Below are 21,064 nucleotides of genomic sequence, written 5' to 3' on the forward strand. Positions count from 1 at the left end.
ACAACCCATTATTTACTCCCAAGCCTGTCATGATGCTTTCAGTGAAAAAGGCCACTCAGACATGCACGGTGTGTTCATCTCTTGCATTCTTCCTGACATGGCGATTCCAGACAGTCTGACACAAGGCTCTTTTAAATAATCTTCTATGTTACAGTTTAAATCTAAAACACCTGTTTCCTTGCAGCACAGGCAGGCTTGAATGCCAAATGCAAGAGTTACTTTACTTTCTGAGAAGACAAAGGTAAACAAACACTTTTCCACCATTTAATCTGCCTGTCGTTCAATCCAATTACTTCTATTCTCTGATCACAGAACAACGCCATGTATTTCTAGGACATCCGTAAAGCAGAGAAATTTGGAAGGATGTGGAAAGTTTTCCAGAAGAACGACTGAGTCTTACAACAGCAGGGTGTCGTAATATTTCGTGCACAGTGAAAATTTGCGACACGTGACTAAAATTACCACTTCTAACAGGTAAAATGTTCTACGTATATACTGTATGTACAGCTGTCTTTATCTTTCCCCAAGTATCAATTCAAATGTCAACAAGTCTTTAAAGTGAAAGCTTTAAACGCGCTCACACTTTTCAGCACATGTGGTCTAACAGCAACCTGTGATTGGGTGATCATATTTAGAAGCTAACGTGACTCCTTGCCACTTTTCGACTCGGCGTGTTTTAAAAGCCTGTACACTCTTTCATTGAAGCCGTATTTTTTGATGGTGAGCTAAATGAATTTTGTTGGCTGCTAAGAGGTGGTTTGCTGGTGTTAATGTGACATGTAGGGTTACCAAGAATTCTCAAAGTGCCTATTTATTTGAGTGTTCATTTGAAGGCAGATGTACTTAAACAGAACTGTTGTGTTGTGGCGTTTGTTGTCATGATGTGCGTGTATTGATGGTGGGGTGGAGGCTTCTTCTGGGGTTTTTGGGTTCATTTAGGCTCTGCTTTTAGCCCTGAGCAGGGTTTTCCTTGGGAATACCAAGTTCATGTTTGCATATGAGAGTGTACATTTTCCCACTGGAAGGCTGAATAAACCATTTAAACAATTAAATTAAATTTAAATTCAATTAAACCATTTTCAGGAAAAGTTAAAATTATATGACTTTAAAATTGTCATGTGTAACTAACATATAACAGCATTTTTTTGTTGGTTTCACATGGTCTTTCATAACATATATGTGTTGGCTTTATAATGTTTTCAAAATCGTTCAAACCATTTTAAAGAAAAGCTAAAATATTAAACATGATAATAATAAATTTACATAAAACAATATTTTTCCAGAATTCTCAACACATCTTAATACCATCAATTTTTTTTTTTTATATTTTAAGGTAAGGTTTTAAATTATCACACAACAGAACATTTAACAAAATGTTGCCAATTTTTTTCTTATGATATAAAAAAGCTCAAAATTAATTTTAAAAGAAAATCATTGTATGTATGTCTTAAGTATTTTTAAAGGGGTAATGACATTTTATTTTAATGTTCCTTTTTAAAAACAAACATTTTCAGCCTTCATTTAGACTCTCTGTCTGAAATGACTCGTGTTTAAGGGGCGGCTCTTTTAAGGCAGGTCAGTAAAAGGTCTGTCGACAGACTCAAGTGCTTGGAGTATGTCAGAAACTGAGCATGCATCTGTGTACTGTATCCAGCCTAGACAGCGTCAGTGATTATAATGAGTATTTGCTTTTGACACAATGTAATGCTCACATCCAGTGTAGGTAAATGTCAGCTATTAAGTAACTAAATGTCAGTGGGAGGGTCCTATAGTGCGATGATGTATAATTATTTTATTGTTAATTTAATTTTTATTTTAAATTGGACAATGCAGATTAATTAACACAAGCACTCCATCATGTGAATGTGCCAGATTTAGCCATACAGGCTAATTCTGATCTGTTGTATTTTCATAGAGGAGGACATTTTAAACTATGAAACTTGCACAATGCCTTGGTACAAAGACCTATTACGATCAGGGCAAATTTGATTTCCTTTACATAATAGATCCAAACAAAAAAGATGAAGAAAAAAGAGCAACATGTCAATTCAAAGTCAAACTAGACCAAGTACCAAAAAAGGAAAAGAAGAGAAAATGCTGACAAAATAGAAAAGATTCATCTTTCAAGCCCTCTTGCAGTGCCTCGTGCCCACCTGCTTGATCCTGCTCGTTCTCAAAATTGATAATTGTGGTTTACTCATGCTGATGTTCATTTTACCACAGAACAAGCCACCACATACTGTTTTCCACCACAAGACAGTTAAGACGCCCGGTTTGCTGGCGAAGTGACATTCTATATGCGTTCCTGTTGTGTTGTTTTATCCTCTGATGAGAGGCTGCAGAAAAACATCCATCACCGGGCCATGCACACAATTCTGAGCTTACCAACCACTGGGAAAAAGGAGTCTGATCCCCCTCTCTCGTGCGCACTCACAGAAACAGACCACCTGTCAACACCCTCTCACTCTCGCTTACAGAGAAGGGATCTGAGCCCACATCATGCTGCTACACAAGCAGCACACACACGCATACACAATTTGCTCGAAGGAAATGGAGTGGAAAAATGAAAAGAATAGTGGGCAGCCGAAAGGCAAAAGTGGTGAATGTTTGCCATAGCGTCTGAGACAGACGACATCAGTGAAAACTGTTGCATAGTGTTTTGACTGGGGTGCTGATTTACTTAAGTTCAGTCAGGGCTCTGGATGATGTGTTGAATACTAACTGGCCACGGAGGCTCCGTCTCTCAGATTTATATCTCTCCCACTGTTGAGCGTTTGTGTCAGGGTTACGGTTGACATGATTACAATCCTGAGAATAAAGGAAGCGGTCCACTAAACTTCAATGATTAATACTGACTATTTGATCTCCACGGTAAACTTTTACATCCCCAATCCAAATCACAGCAGAAATATTCATATGCTCATTCCAAATAATACACAGTTGTGTTTCGATCCAACCAAAAAAAAAAGAAAAAAGATTGTGTGCCTTACTTGTTGTTCTGAATGTCTGCCTCAAAAAGGTGTTTGGAGATAAAATGATACTCCACCCCATCATTTTCCTGATGTCTCTTCGATCGAGAGGTGTCTGTGAAAGATAAGGTGTAGTGAAGAGAAAGTATTTTTACATTGGGAAATGACACCCGTTAACTTAAATCATTTGAAATCTTAAATTGGGTACAGAGATTTTGGGATCTCACTTGGTTTTGTGTTGTTTCACACTTAAGGCTGGAATAGACTACATGACTTTATAAATCTGAAGGACACACATTACAAATGAAGACATTGTGTTCTAAAACCGGCTCAAAATATCAAACTTATTTGCTATACTCAAACTAGAAAAAATCATAGTCTGGAGGCTTGTTCACACCGGGACGAATTTCGGTGCGATATTCGCCAACGTTTAACGTTTTGTGACTAAACAAAGGGCGCCAATGTGAGTGTGCACACCGAAACGAAAAAAGGCATGCGTAAAAGCGTCATTTAAAAAAAAAAAAAAACGCCTCGGGTTCATTTTTTTGGTTTGACATGCCGTGTCAAAAACTATCTGACCAATGAGATTGGCGCTTTTGCTCACATGTCTGGTGCTTCTGAAGTTACAGTAAAACACAACTTGGGGGCCCTCTCAAACACAAAACGGTCTTGAAGGGTCTAAGAGAGATATACGCCACCGTCTACACTGACGGAAGATGAGGAAGATGCAAGGCAAGATATCTATGGCCAAGATGCATTTCTGTTTTACATTAAGCGCCATCTAATGTTAGTGAATGAATTTGCAAGTTCACTCGGCTCATCGTCAGCGAAAATCGCTTGGGTGTGAACACAAAAAACGTGTTGAAAAACGCTGGTGAATAACGTCCACTGATTTTCATCCTGGTGTGTACGGGCATTGAGGCTTATATAAAAATAAAAAATAAAACTATGGCTAGTAATTTTCTGTGAAATCAATTCTGTCAACTGAAATCTGAAGACAGAGTCTGACTCTCGACAACCAGCGTCAACTCATCCAGACAGTAAATAGGAAGAAAGCTGTGTAGTGTATTCCAGCCTTTACAAAACTTAAACCTATATAGCACACCTACATGAGTGGAGATCTAGTACAGTTTTAGCATTTTGAACTCTCATTTTAACATAAATGTAATTGTATTAGGGCTGGAAATCTGAGCAATCAGAATTCATGAATCACAAGCTTTTGAGTCAGAACAGTAAAAAAAAAAAAAGAATTGGCAAAATTTCTAAATTGTTATCAAATCGAATAACACTGGTCACATTGTACAGGATGTTCTACACACAGCTCACAAAGATGAGGACAACCTTCTAACTTGGTACAGTACATTATGATCATATTTATTAAAAAAAAATGGACAAGGCCCAAACTATGGAGCCGAGGAAAACGCTTTAGACAGGAAGTGCTTTAGGGATACACTTTCACACAGCCACTAAAAAATGATTGATAAAGCTCAATCACAAAATTTTAACAATGGAGTTGGGATCTTTCAAATGAAGATTGAGATTCATTGGGAAAAACGTTATTTTTACACATCCCTAAACGGCATTAGATACTTGAAAATACTAGAAAAAAAACACCCAGCAATGTTTCTTAGATCACTGTGATGAAATTTAGAGGTTGAAGGTGCTTCAAGAAGAACATGTGAAGAAACGTTCATTACAGACATTTCCTTGATTAAAGGGAGTTCCCCATGGACACTTTATTTCCCACTTAATTTTATTTAAAATAAACCACCTCTCCAAGGTCTGACGCCACACCCACCCCGTCTGTCTTGGCTCAACTCACCACGAGGCTTCTAAGGCCAGTGTGAGTGTAACGCTGCTCGTAAAGCCCCAGGAGCACATGGTACAGTACCAGCACTGAGTTTACTCTGTCCCTCATTAAGCCCCGCTCCTGCTTTCAGCTGCTTATAAACTCCTGTCTTTAAATCACACGGCGCGTGCCAGTCCAGCCAGCACGGCTCCGGCGGGTACAGCCAGGGTCAAAGTTTGCCATGCAGAGACACACAGCGGTGTGTTTAACGAGTGTCGGGGAGGTCAAAGGTCGCTGTAGAACACACCTCCGACAAATAGTCTGCAAGCCGCCAGCAGCTCCAAAACAAACTATTAAACTTTATCACCGTTCCAACTCGCCTTGTTCCAGGTTTTTTCTTCCTCTGCTTTTTTCCTTCTGCTTTTTCAAGGCCCCTCTTGAATGGCCTCTATCGCTCTATCTATTTGTCATGTATTGGTAATTTTCTTTATGCATACTTTCATACAAACGTGACAGTAAAGACATTTATATTATCACAAAAGATTTCTGTTTTAATCAAATACTGTTCCGTTGAACTTTCTAATTATTAAAGAATCCAAAAAAAGGCACCACAGCTTCCACACAAATATTAAGCACAGCTGTTTTCATCTGTGATGAGAAATGTTTCTTGAGCACCAAATCAGATTCTTACAAGGATCATGTACTGTAGATAAAGACAGAGAGAGATGAGGGGAAATGTATGGGTTGGGTGGGATTGGAGTAAATTATTAGTTACCCTCAACCCATCACACATTTGATAAAGAGGCATCACCCTCCCATGATGACAGCTCACCGCAGACATAAGATAACATGTTATTACACCCCCAAATGCTGGTGTTCACAAAACAAAAAAAGAAAAAGTCACTCCCCTATTACTGCTGAAAGAAATAGAATATATTTCATCTGGCATTAGCTCTGTGGCATAGGAAATGTTTTTGGTGTGGCAAAAGAATTTGAATTTCATTCTAAGATCATGGAAAATAGCAGTAAAGGCTGGAGAGGAGACAAAATGTTCAAGTGCTCCCAACTAATCGTATTCTACAATCTTGCTAGTGTTGCTGCCATGGCTGGTTTGTGTTTTAAAAGACCCAATTGATGGATATGTGAAGCAATAGCTCATTTTGGGCCTTCTTTAGAGAAATTAAATTGAAATATATTTAAATGGTTAATCACTCATATTAACAATGAGAGTTGGAGCTGGCAGGATTGGAAAAAAAAAAGAAAGGGCAAAGATGACCAAAAAGCACTTTTAAAACAGTCACTTTCCAAGAATCCATCCCTTTAATGTTAATCCTCCGAAAGGTCTGAGGGGAGGAGGGCTATATAATACAGACTAATGCAGGGTCACATTTGTGAGCAATTAGGCAGCATTACGGCAAAAAGCTTTGGATGAGAAATTAATACCAGTGGCATTTCATAGTGTCAGAGCCTGAATCAGACATTCTTATTAAAGCCAAGCTTGAATGTAACAAACATCTGTTATATCAACAGTCAAGGCTTTTCTAGCCACTGTCTCCAACTCCTTCAAACTCTCAAGCTCAGTCTCTCGCTTTACTGCCTCTAAATTTGCAATTTATCCACAGTGTCCGTCTGTTTAAATACATAAGTCACAGCCCTATTTATTTGTCCTAAAAATAACTTGTCTGGTGTATTTCCTTGGAATGATGTTTCTGGATGCTGAAGAGAGGAAAAAGGAGTGGCAATCATGGACACTGCTGCTAAGGACAGGGAAGTGTGTCAAGTAGAGTTGTTATTAATGACAGACTGATGAGGTGACAATACTGTATCCAAAGAAAGAGTGCATAAATGGGTACAAGAAAAAAAAGTACTGTCTTATTCTTTGTCGCTCACATAACCACACACACACACACAAGGAAGCACTTACGTGGGATGGTGACACTAAAATGTTGTGGATCGGATATCAACAACTTTCTTTTTAACTCATTTAAACCAACACCAGTAGGACCTGTAGAAGCAAACAGAGAGAGATGCAGAGACAATGAGAAAGAGTCCATTAATATCTTGCTTAACAACATATATTTCATACTGCTGTTTTCATTCTAACAACTTAATGTGTGTTTTTTTTTGTTGTTTTGTTTTGTTTTTTTTTTGCCAAAAGAAAATACAAAATAAAACCTTTTATGAATTAAAATATTTTATCAAAGAAACACTACCATTTAAACTTTTGGGATCACTTATTTGATACTTTAATTTATACATTTACATTGTTACAAAAGACTTTATTTCTTAAAGATTTCTCAAAGAATTGCTTTTCTTTTTATTCTGTATTCATCAAAGACTGGCTGCTGAAAATAAAGCTTAAAGTTTTGCCATCACAGAAATAGATTACATTAAAAAAAAAATAATATATATATATATATATATATATATATATATATATATATATATATATGAAGAGTTCAGATGTAAAAGCCTCTAAATGCCATTTGAAATTTTCTTCTAGAATGGTCATTTTTATCAAGCTTGTATATTTAAGTTCAGTAATTTCACTTAAATGACAATTAATAGGTAATCTTCATTGCCATTTAAGTGAAATTACTGAACTTAAATATACAAGCTTGATAAAAATGATCATTTTAGAAGAAAATTATATTTTATTTTTTTATTGGAAAAACATACTCATTTAACTAAAAATAATTTGACAAAGTTATTTTGAAAATTGCATTATGATTTTTATACTGCATTTTACTTCATGCACTAATAAAAGATAATAATGCTGAATAAAGTCGTAGTTTTTGTAATTTTTGGACCAAAATGTATTTTCGATGCTTCAAAACATTTAAACTAACCCACTGTCTTCACATGGACTACTTTAATAATGTCTTTATTTCCTTTCTGGACAAGGACAGTATATCGTACATACATTTTCAATGGAAGGACAGAAAGCTCTCGGAATAAATCTAAAATATCTTAAACTGTGTTCTGAAGATGAATGGAGGTCTTAAGGGCTTGGAACGACATGAGGGTGAGTCATTAATGACATAATTTTCATTTTTGGGTGAACTAACCCTTGGTATGAGACATGCACAAATCAAAATCTATATGTTAGAGAACACAAAACAGATGTTTTTCCTACTCAAAGTCGCAGGGAGAATACACATTTTCATTTGGTGCATCATACACTTTCTCTCTCTCTCACACACACACACACACACACACACACACACACACACGCCTATGACTCCATTAGAAGCCTATGCCTATGCAATACATGTTATCCTTATTCCACTGTGATAGAGGAGAGGAGTAAGATGCTGATTTATTACAGTGAGGAAACAGAAAATCATTTCAAGTGTTTTAGAGTCACTGAATAATTCAGAGCTCTTGTTTGAGCCATATGAAAAAAGTGCATGTTTATGAGCAATATATATATATATATATATATATATATATATATCCAGAGTCGGCGCCAGAGCAGATCTACTGGAGGGGCATTGGGTCATCAGCGGGGGGGGGGGCACTGCCGTTTAAGCAAAAAAAAAAAAAAAAAAAAAAAAAAAAAAAAAAAAACGAAACACCTTTTATTATTATAATTATTATTTAAAATTATTATTTGCGAATTTCCCCACCACTTTTTGCCAGGGTCGATGTTGTCCCAGCACTTTTATACATCTCGCGGCACGGATGTACCAATACAAATAAATATCCGGTTTACAGAGCATTCATTTGTTAAATAAGAGGCGATATAGCACGCCAAATGTGTTGTTTTTTAAATCAAGTGATCAAAGTGCTCGTTGACTCGATCTGTGGTGCTGATAAAGTGTTCTCTTGTGTCTCGCGCTGCCACAATAAACATCTTCACACGGACGCGCGCTTGATCTGTTGCGGCGAAATCTCTATTCGTACAAGTAAAATGCACTCAAACATGTCCCTGCTTGACAACCACTGATAAACATAATCGGTTATAATGATGGGGAAAAAAAATATCTAAACGAGTGTGGACTCGAAACCACAATCTCATGCATGCCGGTCTAAATTTCTACCACTGGACCAACAACACTTGCGATAATAAATAGAATTGGATGCATGTATTTCTTCACGTGAAAATTCTTGGCACCAACACATTACATCCAATTAGACAACAAATTAAACACAATGTGCTATTCAAATAGATTGCTGGACATTTGGTATTGTATAGCCTACATCTGATTTATGATTTAGCATTGTATTAGAAACTGTGGTAGGAGGGGCATCAATGAGCGCTAGGGGGGGCACGGCCCTCGAATGCCCCACCATAGCGCCGACCCTGTATATATCGTAGGTGGGAAAGGAAAAAAAAATACACAGTAATGTTTCCTCTAAATAGCCATATTTTATCCACAAATGCTCCTTTCTCTTGAAAGGACCTCCAAACTCAAACAGTATTTTCTGAGATGTTAATCTCAAGACCCCACCAGGCCCTGACTGCCTGCTCCAAGGCTCAAATAGAAACCTTTTCAAAATTCTATTCACTCATCATGCGCACTTAATGAGTTTAAAGCCCTCGATCACTCATCTCTGCAGCTGTATGGCTGCTTGTGTCCCAAAAGCCACGAACAACATTGAAACCTGTAGCCATCTAGCTCACCACAGTCTAAACAGCCTTCAACTGTTGATGTGTCCTGGTTACTCTGTTCATTGTCATTCTCTTTAATGACCCAAACAAAAACTAGCCCTTTATTCTTCAACAGCCCTAATAAAATAACACATTTGAGTAATTGTTTTTCAATCCAAGTATATATGTGCACTCACAGGGGCAGGTTGCAGTGGTCGTAAAAGTGTCAGTAGTCATTAGGGCGCTCATTAGGGAAGAAGGCTAATATGAAAGGCTTAATAACTTCCAGGCCAAGCGCAGAGCAGATGCAGTTAACCCTGAGGAGCTGCTAGACTGGCTAAACATGGGGGGCCGTCATCCAACCTTCTCTCAACGCTCCTAAAACACAGTCATCATGTCCTTATATTATCATCATCAAAATATTCCACCAAGTGTGTCCGATAAATAACCTTTCTACACATTTATGTGTGTGATAAGTTCACAAACAAAGCTTTTTTGGCAATAGTTTAAACCTTTGGAGAGACTGGGCATTACGCTACTTGTGTAGGACCCTGCCAACTGCTCAGATGTGAAAAAAATTATACTTGATAGTTCTAGGAAGAAACAACACATTGCAAGCCCAAATTGTAATGTTCAATTATAAAAGCCCAGACAGAGATGTTTGGAAAGAGCATAAAAATTGACATAAAATAAAATAGTGAATCTGATCCGACAGCTCCTTTAGATCATCGTTTTCCTCAATGGTCATTCTTCGCTTCCATCGTTATTCTGTCTGAGTCTGAACTACCACTATATCAACTGAAATCTTTTCAATCTTAACTCAAACATGTAGAAAAAAAACAGATCATTTGCTATGTTAAATAATCAGGTTTCAGTTAAAACACTACAGCGGGTTCGCAAAGCTGCACAGTTGTTAAATGTGTTGACTTTGGCTGGTCGATTAATATGTATCCAAATAGATAAGATCTTGATCCGTCTGGAAAGTCGTTTGAAACCCAACCACAAACCGTGGGTCAGTTGTGTTAGAGAAAGCAAATGGGAATAATACTATTTTGTTCAAGGGTGAATTTGCCTGACCCTGTTGTCTGCAGCCAGGAGTAAACACCAAATGAGAGTGTAAAAGTTGAATGTGCTTTCAAATGAATCTCTTTCATTCAAAGCTGCAAAGACAATAGCAAGAAAAGAGAAATGACTACAACAACTACAGGAATAGACTATAAAGAGAGATGTATAAGGGAAAAGACATTCAAATGGCATCATTGATGGCTGAATTATTAAATGCAATAAAACAACTGGCAAAGATGATGAAATAAAGAGAAAAAAAAATGTAGAAGTGCAGGCCAGGAAAAGCTAAAGCATGACCTCAAGGGACAGAATAACAGTTCAGAGAGAAAACACAGCCCGCATCCTTGGTTTTGTCACGTCTGATACATCCATGATGCTGCCCTCCACCTTTACGAGACAAAACTCGTGAAAATATTTGCGTTAGACCGCATGAGGTGCAAATTACCAAAGGGGAATCCGGACAGTACAAAAAGCTTGATTAATTAAACAGACCACCTTATATATTCGCTCATACATGCATGTGAAAACACACTCCATTAATTACATGCACCAACAAAACTGTGATAGAATCCATATGCCATGTTGCGTTCACAAACACACGGGCTGGTCTATTGCGATGAACCATGACCCTGTGCTACCCCACAGATTTGTAAGTGAAATATTTTATACACCTGGTCAACATTACTTGTCAGTATGAGGACATTTTCACAACAACAAACCCCTTACACTGGGAAAAATAAATTATGAACCTCCTAACATAGTGGAGGAGGTCGATGAGAAGTGGGTAATTCAGCATTTCAATATTATATAAAAAAAAAAAGAAGAAAAAGAAGGGAACCTGAAACCCTCAAATTATCTGTCTTACAAATCTAAATTACTTTTTATTCACGCTTTTATGAAACACTTAATTCATTGTTCTGGCCTCTATATCCTCTGTCCAGAATAACTGGCAAACAATCACCAAATCTGTAATTCGAAAATGTAATATTTTAAGGTTTTTTTCACTCTGTAAAGTTGACATCTCACTGGAGTTTCGCTCTCGCTGTTCCCTTGAAAATAAGTGTTAACAATTCTTTGGTGTATAATATTAAGGAGGAATAAAATGTTCCGTTAGAACACCAGCACTGCGAATGAAGTGCCACATAGATGAATTAATCCTCAGCTGGTCCCGTCAGCTTCAGGGGTCTCCAGAGGGCTGGATTTGAGTTAAAGTCCCACAGCAGAAAAGGAATTATGGGTTTCAGTCAAGTGCTGTTGTGGGTAAAGCACTGTTTGTGTGGAGCCTCAAAACTGTGATTTGATTTGTGTAGTTGTCTCAACAGTATAAAAAAAAAAATAAATAAATAAAAAATACCAAGCGTGCATGCTTGAGCTAACCAAATGCATCAATTAAAAAAAAGTTACACATAGGTACATAGAAAATTATTTATAAAAAATATTTTATATAAAATATATATTTTATAAATCAGGTTCAACTCAAAACTGAATCAAAATAGAATCAAAGCCATTAATCTAAATAGGTTGTTTTCCAAATTTGAGGATGATATCTCAAAAAATGAGCTTTCGGTAACAGTTTGTTTAGGCGTAGTGACATATTTTCCCCATTGGGTGCCAGCAAACCCCACTGGTGCTCACAGTGATTGAATTTGTTATTTGCAGTTTTTCTCTCTCAGTATTACAAACACACACATGCGCGCACACACATATATATTTTTTTATAACACACATACTAACCACACTCTGACATCCATACCAACACACCCACACAAATATCATTGCATAATTTATCCAGTTGGCTCTATAGTATGCCGAAGCAGAAAACAGGAATAAAGCAATATTTGTTTTATAGGCCAAACTTAAAAAAAAAAAAAAACAGCACCATCTGATAAAAAATAGTAAAAAATAAAATTTTTAAGCCTTGCCAACAGAATGAAAGCCTTTTAACAAGGATTGCATAATTTTATAGTTAACTGAACCGGGGATTAAAAATAGCAGTTTTAATGGGTTTCAATGTGGACATTTTTGTCCAAAAGGCGCTGAGAGGGAGTATTTTTTGCACCTAATGTAAAAAATATTTTTTTTAAGAAAATGACAGTGAAATAGTAAAATTCCAAAAAAAATACACACCTGTGCCAATTTTTTTTGCAGTTAGCTTTAACACAGGCAAAGTGATCAAAAAAACAAAACTGAAAAGGACAAAAATGTCCATAAGGATGCACAAGGGTTAAACACAGCAGAAACAATTTTTTTGAAATTCAATTTTGTCATTTCTGAAAACTTTTAGATAAAGACAAAAAAAAGACACCAAATTTTTCATACTTACCAACTAACACGACAAGTCTGTGTCTGTCTCCGTGTTTTCTGCGGTAGGTTGTCACCTCTTCGTAAGTCGGCACATCAGCTGTGTCATACTGCTCACTTTTCTTACATTCATACATGGACTTATTTGTCTTCTTATCTCTTCTGCTGAGACGAAAACTCCTTCGCAGACCCGCTGGAGAGGAACAAGTGAGGGAGAAACAAATAAGACAAAAGAACAACAAGCTTGTCTGACAGTCTTATGTGCATTTGAGAATGAGGATATGATGGAGTCATAGATTTTCATCAACCCTCAGAATTGTGACGCATCATACTAGGCTTAAAATATTATATTTACACAAAAAAAATATAACAATAAATCAGGATTCTTAGATGACTAAATTCAAAAGAACAGCATTTATTTTAAATAGAAGTTTTTTAATATCATAATTGTCAGTGACTTTTGATCAAATATGTCCTTGGTGAATGAAAGGATTTTATTTACACACACATATATATATATATATATATATATATAATTAATATTTTGGCATATTGGTGACACTTTCATCCACCGTTAAGTGTTCAGTACTCTTTGTTCCATTTACCACATTTCACCATATCGAAGCTCATTCCGCAGATTTTCCCTGAAAAATAAGCACGGAAAATCCGAAAAACTTCCACAGATTCCGTCTGGGCCCGATCATAACAGATTTTCCTGTGCATGGCGACTTGGCGACCACCGACTTGTGGTTCTTTCATCCACATCCAGGTAACAAAACGACCAGACTTAAATATCTGAGGCTACGTTTTTCAAGGGGACATGGCAGGAGGTGGGCTATTTCAGGACATGGTCATAGCTAAGTGTGGTTTTTCATGCCCTAAAAGGTTGTTAGGCACGTCACCACAAAACTTCCTGTCTGATTACTCTGGACAGCACCAGTCTGTCTTTAATGACCCCAGACTATATCAAAACGCAAAACGTACCCCTCATTTAAGCAGCATGGTTTTATATTCATGACAGATGCTAGTTAGTCTAGCACAGCCCCAAACCAGAGACACCTAATACCCCATATACCAATACCCTCGCTGCACAAGGCATTTTCCCCTCCCGCCTCCACAGCATTTTTTTTCAAGATGTGATTAATAAACGCAGGGATATGATGCAAGATGCCCAAGTAAGATTACGGCAGTAAGAAAGTTATGGACTGAGAAGGGGAATGAAAAAAACAACCTTGATCCAGTCCCCCTTTAATACTTTCCACAGTACCGAGAGACCGCGGAGCACAGATGTGCAGCCGTGGAGAGATCCTGCATTCTTTACAGCCTGTTCTTTTCCACATAGTCACCTAATAAGGGCTTGTGGGGACCTACTCTGGGATACAAATGAAACACACCGTAAGTCAAACGCTTGCTATACCACAACACAAGTGTTTGTGTGGTTCCACAGTGGGGATTTGGTTACAAGCGTTTAGGACAGAGCATTCTTCCACTCAGGCTAACCTGTGGTCTTCTGCTGCTCGTGCCACTTGACGTCTAGCCATCACGCTAAAACTCAGCCCTGACTACATAAACATCAAGAGTTACATTATTATTAAAAGGTAGGCATAAAGGTATGATTATCTGACAAACATCAACAGCATTTGATGGGAAAAAAGTACTAGTTGCCCATTTGAAAGCAACAATCCCTTCGAAAGGATGTGACAGTGACCTTTAGTAAACTGAAAAACTGAGTGGCTTGTTCTGTTCAATTTTACTATTTTGTTGATTAACTCTGGCAATGGGAAGCTCCATTTTCCCGAGCACAGAGCAGGTGCACAGCTTTCATTTCGGCTGCTCGGCTGTGGCTAGTCAATGAAAATTGCAGTTCTTTGTATAAAGAGGCTTCGTAATCGGGACCCTTCAAAACCACTTAAATCAGGATAGACGGCTCCATCCAAACAGCCGAAATATTGCCTTCCATCTCAATAAGGATAAATAAATCAAGGCTCAGATAGCAACTCGAGTTCCCCAAACTGATTGAGGTTGAATTAGAAACAAATGCATGGAAATTAATCCATTCTTGTCTTAGCAGAAATGTTTCAACATTTTGGTCCTGCATCCTGTCAGGAAACCTTAGTTCTGTCTTGTTCCAAAGGACGCATCTCGCTTTGTGAGACGTGTGGTGACAGAAGGCAGCTTGGGTATATTAGAAATGCTCAGGCAAGTGCCTTCTGGTTTGGGGATGAAGATAATATAAAAAGAAAAAGCCAACTAGCCAAGGACAGTCATAAAATTCCTCCCATTTCCCCTCTGGATATGACAGTACAGGCTAGAAGACCGACACGTGCTCGCTGCAGAGGCCCAAACCTGCACCTCCTAATGGCATGCACTGTTGCGTGACGAGTTAATTGGACCTCAGAGCTACGCAACCTACCATCACCAACTAGCAGTTCACAAATCAAACCTGTTCTTCCACTGGGATATGGAAGGAAAAACAATGAAAAGGCCCAAATTCAGTGTAAACAGAGAAAGACACGCGCTGCCGCCACACACACATTCGCCTGAAAGCTGCTGTGGCTCCCGAATGCCCATTTTCCACAGCAATAATATCTTACAGTCATGGAAGAAATTTAGTATATCTGTGAGGTGAAAGCCCCGAGGGATTCAAAAACGTTAAGGCCTACAAGGGGTAATAACCTACAAACACATTAATTGCCTGTATGGATTCGGAATGATGCACATTCACATTTATCAAAAAGATAAGGTAACCAAACGAGGGAATCATAATACTCAGTAGAGTGATCAGTCAAACTGAAAATGATTTCATAGAGCTCTCCTATTTTTCCATCATTGTTTGGTTTACAATCTGCGACTAATTCTTTTATCCACTATTTGGGATTGGATAAACCTTGTCCTAAGCTTGTAAGTCATATTTAATCATTCAGTAAATTTTCCGAAGTATGGCACTTCTTACAGATTCAGAGAATGAACGATATGGATAGGATTGCACAGGATTGAACCGTTTCAAGGCTTCGGGAAAAGAGGAAATGAACTCTCTTGTGCAATGCACCGTCCTACACCTTCCACCCCAAACAAGTTTAACGGAGAGCTCCATGTTGAGCATGTGAATGATCCATTCACTCACTCCCACCCTCTTTTATGGTCATCTGTGGAAGGGTTTAGCAGTAGTGTACAGGCCCCTGGGGTGGTGTCTGAGGGACCCCCAGCATTAAACACCGAGTTTCCGGTACAAATCGCACGTACCAAAATCGTCTGATCTCATCTCATGTGCACACTAACTATATTCCATCTCTTGTAAGGGAAACCAGTCTCCGACAAACGCTTTACCAACCACAGTTATCTTTCAACATTCCCACAGAAAAGCACGAACACGAACTGTCTGGATCCTGGGGACAAGATGGATAACTCTCACAGGCAACGATTAAAGAAAAACAAGTATTTAGTAGAGCTATTTGAAATATGTATTGGGCACAGCTTTGAATCATGTTGAACTCGTTAAGAATAGCCGTCTAGGGGAAACACACTGTAGGAGTGGATTCCATTGTGCTGCATAAGTGGAAAGCCGTGTTCTGCCCAAGTGTTACAGGCTTGCGCTGAATACCGACTCTTCGTTCCTGTTGGCCGGATGAGAACAGACTTGTATCAAGGAGTGATATTTGTTTTTCCTCTGCCCTATCCCAAATTCCAAATTTAGAGAAAGGATTGTTAGAATTTCAGTAACGCTTCCTTTTACAGTACAGTACTTGCGTGTACTTACAGTGTGCTTACCTGGAAAGTACTGGCTAATATAATGTAAGTACATGGGTTAGGGGTAGGTTCAGGGTTAGTACCTAGTTATTACCCAGTACTATAATAAATACAGTGTATGTACATGGGTAACAGGAGTGTAAAAGGAAGCGTTACCAGAATTTCTTAGAGGCATAATTACATATCAAAATATATATTATATATTTGTATACAATAATACAAATATGCAATTTGTATGTAATCATAAACTGTACAAATATATACATTAAATGCAATGTCACTTTGGATAAAAGGTATATAGTAAACGCATTAATACAAGCGAAAGTTAAAATATTATGAAGCCTGATAAATATGATCATATGTTTGCATGATTTACAAGAAATATTTTATTGCTATAGTGTAAAGGGAATACTGTTGCTAAAAAGTATACACATTTTTTTTTTTTTTTGCAAAACATGTTATTGCACTTTTGTGATCCATCGCGGTCAAATTTAAACCCTCTGACCGACCGGAGTGAGCCCAAGTGGGCTTAGACATCAGCCGTTATGGCCCTGGAGCTCAGCTCTCAACGTGGCTAAACAGTCTCTCTCACAGACAAACTGAGTGGGCTGCCAGGTCAAGCCGGTGTAGTCATCACTAGCAGGTTTAGTAAGTATCTGAACTACAAATCCAAGGGGATAGTTGGAGGACACAGCCCTCCTGTTAGTCTCATCAATCACCTGTTCCTTCCATCAGAGATACAAAACACCCACATGCAAACATTACCAACAGACACACAAAACCTATTCACTGAACCACTGCAAAGTCTGGCCATTCCTGACCCCCACAGATGGATAGCCAAACACTGAGTAAAGGACATCGAGACTATAATCATCTACTTTATGTACTGGCTACAAATCAGTCGAAGAGACACACATTTTCTCTCAATGTCCATGGCGAATTCAAATCTAGTCTACCATACACACAAAATTAGAGACACTGCCAAACGACCCCTCCAAATTAAGATCCCAGTGATTTCAGCCGATTATAATAAAGTGTATCCACCTGAGCCGGGGTCGGTGTGGGGAAAAGCGTGGTAATCGAAAGCTGTGCACAGCTACAGGCCTCGAGGCTTCTGGCCCCGGTGCGACTCCTTCAGGAGTGAACCTGTGGACAGATGAGATAAACTCATTTTGGAAATGGAGCTTTTTTTTTTTATTTTAGTCTAAAACACGTCTCCATTTTTCCATAACTCCTGCCTTAATTGGATTCCGGGGGCTGATGGCTTTCCCAGCTTTAGCTTCTGCCCCCAAATGTTTTCATTTTTTTTGTTCTTCCTTCTGACTCCCATCGCCTTTCCTCCCTGTTTTTACTTATCCTAAATTGTGGTCCCCCTCATAGTGCAGAGGTCATTAGGATTAGCTGATTATGGAAAACCTGTATTCACATCAAATCACATCCCATTCATTTAGCAAAAAAGTAATATACAGTAGAAAACACTATTTGCAAATAGAGCAAAGTTTGTTCTGTTTACCATGTTCAAAGCAATAGACATATTTTTTTCCCTCACACACACATATGCACTGGTTCAGCTGAAAACCTTACTGCTGACATATATGAATGGATGGCACACTTGGGATTAAGACTAATACTCCTTGCATGCCTGACACCCCTTCCAGGGCCGTGCAGAGACCTCTGGAGGGGCAGGTGCTCAAAGTATAAAATGGGGCACATGGAAACAAGGCTTTATAGGGATGTGCTCAAAATATCAATACAGTAATATATCAATACAGATGATTCTGCATCGATACAGCAGCAAATGCATTGATGGAGTTTTGAAAAAGAACCAGAACAGAAGAGACAAATTTAAAGTTTAAAATTAAAAAAAATAATTGATGTGCTCTATATATAACTCTGGGATTAGAAACTGAAGCATCTTAAGTTGTTCCAACCTGATGGCTTTTTCTTCTCTGTTATACAGAATAATAAAGAACAGCAGTAGTGAACTGTGTAGGACAAAATCAACCTGGCCCATGTTTCGTGCAGTACAGTATAGTTTTATTTAATGGCATATCAGCATCTGTGGCTATTTTCATGGCAAAAACTGATTTACAAAAATACAAGAGTTACATTTTATACAATGAAAATAAAAAACAAAGCAAACAGAAACAGCAATTAATACTTTACAAGATTTTTAACATTAATGTGATGCCTGTTCTAAGTGAGTTTGCTGCCTTTGCTGTTGATGTTGTTACTGCTGCTGCTGATACTGCTGGAGTTGATCTGAGACTGTAGACATTAAAATAAAAAGAAATATAGGGTATTAGCTGAATAAACCATTTTTTATGTGACCATGTCAAGATGTAAAGATTGCTGACAGTGTTTGGAACTGGCTCACTAGTTCACTGACCTGCTAAAGCTACAGATTCTGCCCAGGCTGCTAAAGTATATAATACAATAATAGTATATAATAGTAACGTTACTAGGGCAGATGTTCACAGAGGCTTCTGCACACAAAACATAAGATGCTAACTGGTAAGCCTATGTGATAACTTACCAGAGTTGTGATAATCATTTTTATGTGAAAATATTTTTTTTAAATAAATACTGTAATAATAATAATAGTTTAAAGTAAAAATAATAGTTTTTAGTCAAATAACACCCCTCCACGCCCGTGAAACTTTTCTCCCTCAAACAGCAAGCTAACGTTACTTCTACAGCCTACACACAGCAATACAAACGACATCTCTCTGCATGCTCTCTTCACGTCGTTCTAGTAAAATAATAATAATAAGTAAACAAACATCAAAATCACTTCGCTGAGAATAAAACACCACTTACCAGCAGCCGCAAGACTTGAAGATATCCTCTGGGAATGCGCGATTGCGCGTAGCCGCGCGAAATTAAAAAATGCGCGTGCAGCGTGAGGAATCAGGTGAAAGGTCATCATGTGGGTCATTTTATTTACGGCTAAATTATTATTCATTCATTTTACTACTAGTTAGATGGGGCAGGCATCCACAAAAGTGCCTTTAAATACAAAAAAAGGAGAGGAAATTTTGTCTTGACAAAAGGGCACTTTGGGCACCAAGGGGCAAAAGGGCAGGTGCTCGAGCACCCAACGCCCCCCCCTCTGCACGTGCCTGACCCCTTCATCCCACTGACACGGGGTGGAGCAGAACTAGCAAAGCATCCGTGTTAGACAGTCTTACATTACTACCACACCAGGTTCAAATCATAACAGCGAATTAGACCGCAGGCAAGACAGAGTACAATGATGGGACTTGTAAGTTTTACATTTTTTTTTTTTAAAGAAGTTAAAAAATTCTCCTGTTACACAGAATATGAAATGCATGGCAGGGCACGGAAGCTGGAAGGAGCTGTACAGGGACCAGCCCTTGAGGTTCTTAGGCTGTTGGGAGGAAGAGGAGAGGCTGAGGTCAGAAGGCCGGTAATGAAAGCGTGGAAGAAAACAGGACGGCAGATAAAAAAAAGGGGGGGGAGCGAGAGGCACAGCGTTGAAAAGGTTATCCCTATTGAATGACGGCGCTTGATTGAGCTTGGCAGATGGGACTGCACGGCTTTATTTATAAACTTTCTACCCACAGGATCGCCTGAGAAATCAAAAAAGTTCAAATGAGTGGCCAGCGGCTTAGGGTTTACACAAACAGACTAATATCTACTACTCATTAGACTGAGAGAGAGAGAATCAATTTGATTGATTCAAAAAGTGTGCAAGACAAGCAAAAAACAAGAAACAGGAGGGGAAACCGAGTACAGTGGCTCCGACAACATTATAAAAATATAACAAAATAACAAAAGAAGAATCTAATTAAGATACCTTTAATATACAATATACAATTAACATACATATATACACAATATACCATTCAAAAGGTTGGGGTCAGGAAGTTGTTGTTAAATAAATTATTTTTATTCAGTGAAGCTGCATTAAATTGATCAAAAGTGACTGAAGCAAAATTTAAACAACACTAATAATGTTACTCTAGACTTCCATTTTTAATAATTGCTGTTCTTTTTAACTTTTTAAGATTCCTGAAAAAAAAAATGCTAATAAAGTTCAACAGTTTCCTACATTGATAATAATGTTTCTTGAGCACCAAATCAGCATATTAGAATGTCTGAAGTATCATGTGACACTGAAGACTGAAGTAATGATGTTTTCTTTGCATCACAGGAACAATTTTCATTATATATAAAAATAGTAAACAGTTATTTTAAATTGCAATATTATTTAATTAATACTGCTCTTACAGTACTTAGATCAAATAAATAATAATAATACAGCTTTGCTGAAGATTAACAAAAAAAAACACTAGAAACCTTTAATAAATATCTTTAGATCAAAATGTACAAATAAATAACAATATTTACCTTCATAATAATCTAATTTATCATATCATATCTAATCTAATAGACTCACTGAAATGGAAGAATGAAATAACGGCTTTGGACAAATTAGGGAACGGGAAATGGAATACCTCAAGTGGATGTAGAATGGAGTGATTACAGAACATTAAGCAGGGAGGGGAAATTGCTGTGAACTGAAACCGAAGACCCTTGCAAAAGACAAATAAGTGATTTTTGTACTACTCAAGA

At 37.9% G+C, this 21,064-nt stretch overlaps 1 protein-coding gene across 4 annotated transcripts in view; it reads right to left on the reverse strand.

The window, feature by feature from the left end:
* Positions 1–21,064, reverse strand: part of mpp7a (MAGUK p55 scaffold protein 7a) — a 100,836-nt gene that overhangs the window by 9,797 nt on the left and 69,975 nt on the right. For all 4 annotated transcript variants that reach the window (XM_039661374.2, XM_089122095.1, XM_039661376.2 and 1 more), the window contains 3 exons: positions 12,741–12,911; positions 6,683–6,763; positions 2,991–3,084 (listed from right to left, as the gene is read on the reverse strand). In XM_039661374.2, the coding sequence (XP_039517308.1) occupies positions 2,991–3,084; positions 6,683–6,763; positions 12,741–12,911 (346 nt within the window). The remainder of the gene's footprint in view (positions 1–2,990; positions 3,085–6,682; positions 6,764–12,740; positions 12,912–21,064) is intronic.

The sequence above is a fragment of the Pimephales promelas genome, chromosome 17 (assembly GCF_988280905.1).
Source record: "Pimephales promelas chromosome 17, fPimPro1.hap1.1, whole genome shotgun sequence".
NCBI lineage: Eukaryota > Metazoa > Chordata > Actinopteri > Cypriniformes > Leuciscidae > Pimephales > Pimephales promelas.